Source organism: Papilio machaon, chromosome 29 (genome assembly GCF_912999745.1).
Source record: "Papilio machaon chromosome 29, ilPapMach1.1, whole genome shotgun sequence".
Classification (NCBI taxonomy): Eukaryota; Metazoa; Arthropoda; class Insecta; order Lepidoptera; family Papilionidae; genus Papilio; species Papilio machaon.
In genome coordinates this window covers 1,917,501-1,924,343 of record NC_060014.1, presented here as the reverse complement: position 1 = coordinate 1,924,343, position 6,843 = coordinate 1,917,501, and the positions used below count along the sequence as shown (strand labels likewise).

The 6,843-nt window shown below is 32.8% G+C and overlaps 1 protein-coding gene across 1 annotated transcript; it reads left to right on the top strand.

Moving 5' to 3' along the window:
• Positions 1–593: 593 nt before the first annotated feature.
• On the top strand, positions 594–3,706 carry LOC106719510. Its single transcript, XM_014513867.2, has 3 exons — positions 594–1,123; positions 1,886–2,155; positions 3,180–3,706. The coding sequence occupies exons 1-3, from the start codon at positions 653–655 to the stop codon at positions 3,633–3,635; spliced, it is 1,197 nt and encodes a 398-aa protein (XP_014369353.2). The 5' UTR covers positions 594–652; the 3' UTR covers positions 3,636–3,706.
• Positions 3,707–6,843: the final 3,137 nt, after the last annotated feature.

Sequence of the window (6,843 nt, the reverse complement as noted above, 5' to 3'; positions counted from 1 at the left end):
ATCCGCTCGGAACTAAATAAAAACATAGTAAACATCCTATGTGTTATTCCAGACTATGTTCATCTGTACCAAATAACATCAAGATCCGATGAGCCGTTAGATATCTTCAAACAATCATCCATCCATCAAAAAACATTTCATTTATAAACTTATTAAAATATTACTAGCTGTCGCCCGCGACTCCGTCCGCGCGCAGTTAAAAAAAACTTAATAGGGGTATGAAAAATAGATGTCCGATTCTCAGACCTACTGAATATGCTCACATAATTTCATGAGAATCGGTCAAGCCGTTTCGGAGGAGTTTAACCACAAACATCGCGACACGAGAATTTTATATATTAGATAATAGTTAGGAATATTCAATCATATACCTTACCTACATTACTGTAAAAAGAATATCGTTTGTAAATGCATTGGCTCCGCTTTCACATGAAGCTGGGGAGGATTAAATAAAAGTAGTCAATGTTTTTCGAAATATTTCACTGGCCAATTTGATCAATTGTTGATTAACGTCAGAGCGTAATGAAAACAACTTTATCGCGGCACAATCGCTTGGGCAGTTGTTTTCTAAATAAAAGTCGCATACCTGTACCTATTATCGTCGACGTCGTTTCTTAGAATCATTTCGTAATTAGCTGTGTAATTTTAGCTAATGCCTTCCGAAAACAAGGCATTTATACTTGTAGTTGTTAATGTAACTTTTATCCACTTAAATATTATAACGAGTCTAACAATTAACGAAAAGGATGTAAATTCTATACAGGAATATGAATACAATGCGATTTACAAAGAAAACGACGGTTTACGTAGTCGACTATTGGACAAAAAAATTGAATATCAAAAATCACAAATGTTAGATCATCTTACTAATAATACAGTTTATGTTGATGGAATACCACATTACGATGTTAATACTGCAAAAGAGAAAGAAAGAATAAAAAAAATGGAAACCGGTTTTTTATCTATGTTGTCTATGAAAGGTGTCAAATATATATTCAAAAGAGGTTATCATTGGAGGACATGGAGGGATATTGAAAGTGAAGGAAATAAAACGGTAATCTGTTACAAATGTAAAGGATTAGGCAACACTTCGTGTAAAAATTGTTTAAACTCTGGTTATTGGGTAAGTAATTTCCAAAAAATTCCTAATCACAGTTTGATGGTTGGTATTAAAATGTAACAATTACAATTTGATTTTCTTCTTACAAAGACATTAAATATCAAGTTGTTTTTTTAATTAAACTAGCTTTAACCCGTGACTCCGTCCGCGCGGAATAAAAAATAAATAGAAAACGGGGTAAAAATTATCCTATGTCCGTTTCCTGGTTCTAAGCTACCTCCCCATCAATTTTCAGCTAAATCAGTTCGACCGATCTTCAGTTATAAATAGTGTAACTAACACGACTTTCTTTTATATATATAGATTTAATATTAACCCTTGCCTTTATCAACAAAAAACGCAATGGTAACAAGAATCGAGCTGTTTATAGAACAGCCATTTAAGGAAATATAGAAAAAAATCTGTAAAATACACAAAATGTCGCGAAGATGTAGTAAAATCAAGTTGATTAGAATTTAAAATAGAGTAACAAGAGCATAGCATGAAAATAACTAAATTGTACGGGTTGTACATACAAATAATAATGCCAAGTTTAGGGAGATAATTTGGTTTATTCTCTAAAACTACGGCTTAATGGTTTAATTGTAGTGAATACACGCTGTATGTATAGTGACCGAATGTGTACTGGTTGGTGTGAATGGTGAAGCATGTTATAAAATGTACTAACATGTATTGTGCGGTGTTTACACCGTACATAAACAGCAATCAATTTGGTACCCATAAATAGGTGTTATATTAGTTTAATTTTAAACATACTTTCTACAGATAATGGAAGAAAAACCACCGCCTTGTCCTTACGAAATACTATCGGTATCCAATAATAATCAAATTTGTTCCATTTACTTTGCTCAATGGAATGATATAACAAGTGCCTGTCCTACATTGATTAACCTAAACGATTTGCTATCGGTATGCGACAATCCTTTAGAAACGGAATGGAAAATAACTAGTAAATATAACGATTTGGAGTCCGAAACAACACTTGCTGACATCTGTAAAGGACGGGAAAGTTGTCGTATTCTGACATTGTACACGGTGAGATTCGTTCATCACAGCTCACTATACATCCCCACTGAGGGGCTCGGAGTGCGGGTTGGTTGACTTCACACATATCTTTGAATTTCTTCTCAGATATGTGCAGGTTACAGTACAATGTTTTCCTTCACCGTAAGAACGTCGCACAAACACATTGGTATATGGCGAGATTCGAACCCAGGACCTGCAGATTGCAAGTGAAGGGCTTAACCCCGGAGCCACCAACGTTTTTCTAAGATTCATTATAAGTTATAAATAACTTTGTATTTTAAATAGTATGCACATATTTGTAAAAGATCGTGATTTGATCTACTTCCATAATGTGTTCGTGGAATTCTTTCAACAATATAAATGTTCTAGTAATGTGCAGTAAAGCACTTCGTTACACAAAGCAACGTTAATCTTCAAAGCGAATTATTAGCGACGATGTCATAGAGGTTTCTATGCAGCGCGCGTCGCCGACATTTCTGTCATCCTCAAAGATAGTTGCTCGCGATTTGTTTGTAAAGATCGTTGTGAAGAAAATCGCCGGAGTTTTCAAAATAGCGGCGCAAATCTGTACAATTGTCTTGTAGTAAGTAGCATATACTCACCGAATAGACAAGTTGCGTTAACAATTTAACATTGTGTGTTGTCTTGTGTACGAAGGGCCTTGTAGTTAGATAACATTGTAAACACCATCCTCAATTATGTAGGTACCCCAAAAATTTTATGTATGTATCAAAAATAGATGTAAGAACATTTAAGTATTCAAACTTTCGTGAGGCATTATCATTAACTAATATAGAAAACGGTTAAAACACTCACGTACATTAATCCGGTGTCGGCACCGATTAGTTTCGAGCCCATTGTAGGCCCTTATCAGGGTGAATGAGACTGGTTTCGCCAAATGTACGTGAGTGTTTTAGCCGTTTTCTATATTAGTAAGAACATTTAACTGTAGGAAGTTGCTGTGACCATTGAAATAACTGAGAAAGAGATAGTTGAACAAATTATAATTATTACTACGTCTCGTGCATTTCAGATATTACCACATTCTATTCTATTTAGAATTATCAATAGAACAAATCATATAATATATTCAAGAGTTATGATGAACGGCCACAGGAATTATGCCTGCGTAGATAATTGCGGTATTATAGACAGAAAAACTAACAGGATCATTAAAAATGAGTCCCCTCTTATATTCGATTTACTAGCAACGAATTCGAAATCACATAAAAACAAAAGGGAGTACAAACAATATACAAATTTTGAAACAACAACTAACCTCAATACACTGAAAAATTTATTTTTCCTATCGAAAAACTTTAAATATTACAATAGCCGGAGTAATGGATTTGGAAAAGAAAGAAGTACGAATAATACTACAGTTAATCCAAATTTTAATATTGAAGAAGTATTAACAAAAAGTCTTTGTAAGAAAATAGAAGAATTATACAAAGATAATAATGATTATAGTGAAACAGTGGAATCGTAATTAAAATGGATCCGACAGGCTCATCGTTGACTATGAACTATACAATCTTGAATATTACAAGATTCTAAACATGGAACCTACTAGTTAAAATTGCTTCGAACTGACGTAATTATTAAGAAATGCCTTTACGCATATGATAAAAATTTAGCAAGCTTTATTTTGTTGTAAATAAAATGCGTCAGAGGAGAATTTTGATTTATTTATCCCTAACTAGCTTTCGCCCGCGACTTCGTTCCCGCGGAATTTAAAAACAGGAAACGGGATTAAAAGTATCCTATGTCCATCTCCTGGTTCTACACTACCTCCTCACTAATTTTCAGCCAAATCGGTTCAGCCGTTCTTGAGTTATAAATAGTGCAACTAACACGACTTTCTTTTATATATATAGATAGATTATACCGCAATTGTATCATCAAATTATTAACAAAATATTTTTTTTATTTAACTCGCCATTCCATTATTCTTTGTTTATCCACACCTGGACACAGGCCTTCCCCAATACCACAATTTAACTAGTTAATATGTTAACGATTACGTTATCTGCTACCGTTATTTGTTATAACGATATAACAGCTATAATACAAACAATATAGAAAATTATTTGACATTTATAAGTGACGTTTAACTTTTTGACTATTAAGCCCTTAAGGGCTGTGCTAATAACACGTAATGTTATCGATAAAAATAATGGTCATATTCTTCAAAAGGTTTATTCATTTTAACAAAAATCTCCATATTATTATTTAAAACTATATTATCACTGACATCTTCTTCGGTAGTATTTTTCTCGTCGCTGTCATTTTCTGATTCTATTCTACGTCTAAGAAGATCACCGTCTGATTCTTCAATTTTTTTAATAGCTGTGTTCGTTCTGTATAAAACGTCATTTATTGTTAAGCGATCTTTATCGATTTCTTTTGCCTTATATTCCTCTTTAGGAAAAGCTTTTCTGTTTAATTCACTTTTTAAATTGTCACCGATTTCAAAAATAATTTTAACCTGTTTACCTTCGACTTTATCACCGTTTTTACTGTCAATGTCATCTATAATGCCGTCTAATATAGTTCTAAATTGATCGATAACAGCGTTATTCGATTTTAAATCTTTTAATTTCTTCGTTTCTATCGATATAATTTTTTTATCATCCTTTTCTTTAGTCGCAACACTTTCTTCGAACGCACCAGTGAAGAAAGTATCATTTTTTTTCGATCGCGTTACATCTTTTTTTCTTTTAGATTTTTTCTTTTTCGATTTATATCTCGTTTTTGTATCGGATGCACATTTTTTAACTGTATTAACTGTGTTTATTTTTACCGGATCTGTTATTATGTAGTCCATGAAAGGTAATTGAGAAATAGCTTCGATCGTAGCTAATAGGTCCGGTGCAATTTCTTTCGATTTAGGACTTCCACAAACGTATGTTTTATTTAAAAAACTATATAAAACATGTGAATAACTAATTTCGTCTTTAGATCTTAGATTAATAACAGGATTATTTGATGAATTATCATTTTTCGAAGCACTAAATATATTTATAACTTCATTAACAAATGACTTTCTGTACTCTTTTTTTTCTATATTAGGTATTATTGTTATTTCGTCCAATTTTATCGTAAGATTTGCGGCTTTTGCTGCAACTGAATTACATTATTTTTAATTTATCTCCGTCTAAATAGCTTGATTTAGATAAACAATATTGCTTCTTACTAATATTATAAATGCAAATGTTTAAACGGATGGATGGATTTTTGTTAGAAGGTATCTCCGGAACGGCTTAACGGAACTGGATGAAATTTGGCACAGACGTAGAACATAGTCTGAAAGAACAGACTGTTAACTTTTTTTGTAATTCTGCGTGCACGAAGTCGCGTGCAAAAGCTAGTAATACTATTATTACTCTCATGACAGACAGACAAAAATAGACTGACAAAGTTGTCTGAACCGGTGGGCATAAGTCAAACTAAATTATAACAGCTCACTAGCGACCTCCTCGTCAATGTCACAAGATTCTCTTTGTACTGGAGCTGCACTGATATTACTTGGAAATAACAGCTTTTTACGTAACAGTTAGTTCTGTCTATTTTATTAGTTCGAATCCATACTAACGCCTCAAACCGCTACTATCAGCGATAAATTGGTGAAAATCAAATCGGCACAAAATACTACGTCTTATAGCCAGTCCGTAGATAGAGGCCAGTATGTAGCTGTCATATCACTTTTCTTTTAAAATATTTTCTACGTCTAAGTAGGTTTTATATATATTATAATACAACCAACCGCGATAGCAGCGCCTCTCACCTGTTCAGATATCCTTGTTTGACAATACCTATGCCAAAAAAATGTATAAAAACTTGTGCAGTAAAAATATAACTTACCAATGAAAAATAAATATAAAAGCGACTTCATATTTTCAATCGCATTTCATCATAAAAATCATTCTTTATAATAAAGTATAATTTTATTGTGAACATATTTTTATTGCAAATTGTTATAAGGTTTATATATGTTTTTATTTGTTGTTAACTTTAAAATAAATAGTGTCCATTTTCACAGTGCATAAGCAAAAATTCCTTAATATTATTTCACTTAGAAATATGGTCGAACCTGGATAAGCGAGGAACCTCTAAGAGTGAGAGTCATTGACTGGTTCCGACGGACTAACTCAAAAAACGTGAAATTCGGGTTAGAGAGAAAACTATAAAAGCGAAAAACTCGGGTTAGAGAGAACCTCTATAAGCGAGAAACTCGGGTTAGAGAGAAACCTCTATATGCGAGAAACTCGGGTTAGAGAGTAACCTCTAAAAGCGAAAAACTCGGGTTAGAGAGAACCTCTATAAGCGAGAAACTCGGGTTAGAGAGTAACCTCTAAAAGCGAAAAACTCGGGTTAGAGAGAACCTCTATAAGCGAAAAACTCGGGTTAGAGAGAAACCTCTAAAAGCGAGAAACTCGGGTTAGAGAGATAAGTGAGAAAAGTATTGGAATCCGTTGGACTCTCGCTTGTTCAGATTCAACTGTATTTATATTTCACTCAATAAAGGTTAATACAAATTCAATTTATAATACAATATTTAATTTATTTTATAACGTAGGTAAGAAATTAAAGTCCTCCAGTGTACAGTGGAATTCAATAGAAATAAGAAATTATATATACACATGTCACTCACTGACAATGTCATTTATTATCTATGTATTTTATTTATTTTGTAA

Bases quoted from the DNA above. Each gene is read 5' to 3' on its own strand.
- LOC106719510 (XM_014513867.2), top strand. From the start codon at position 653: ATGCCTTCCGAAAACAAGGCATTTATACTTGTAGTTGTTAATGTAACT. The intron at 1,124-1,885 runs GTAAGTAATTTC...TACTTTCTACAG, and splicing joins GTTTAAACTCTGGTTATTGG to ATAATGGAAGAAAAACCACC. The intron at 2,156-3,179 runs GTGAGATTCGTT...CGTGCATTTCAG, and splicing joins GTATTCTGACATTGTACACG to ATATTACCACATTCTATTCT.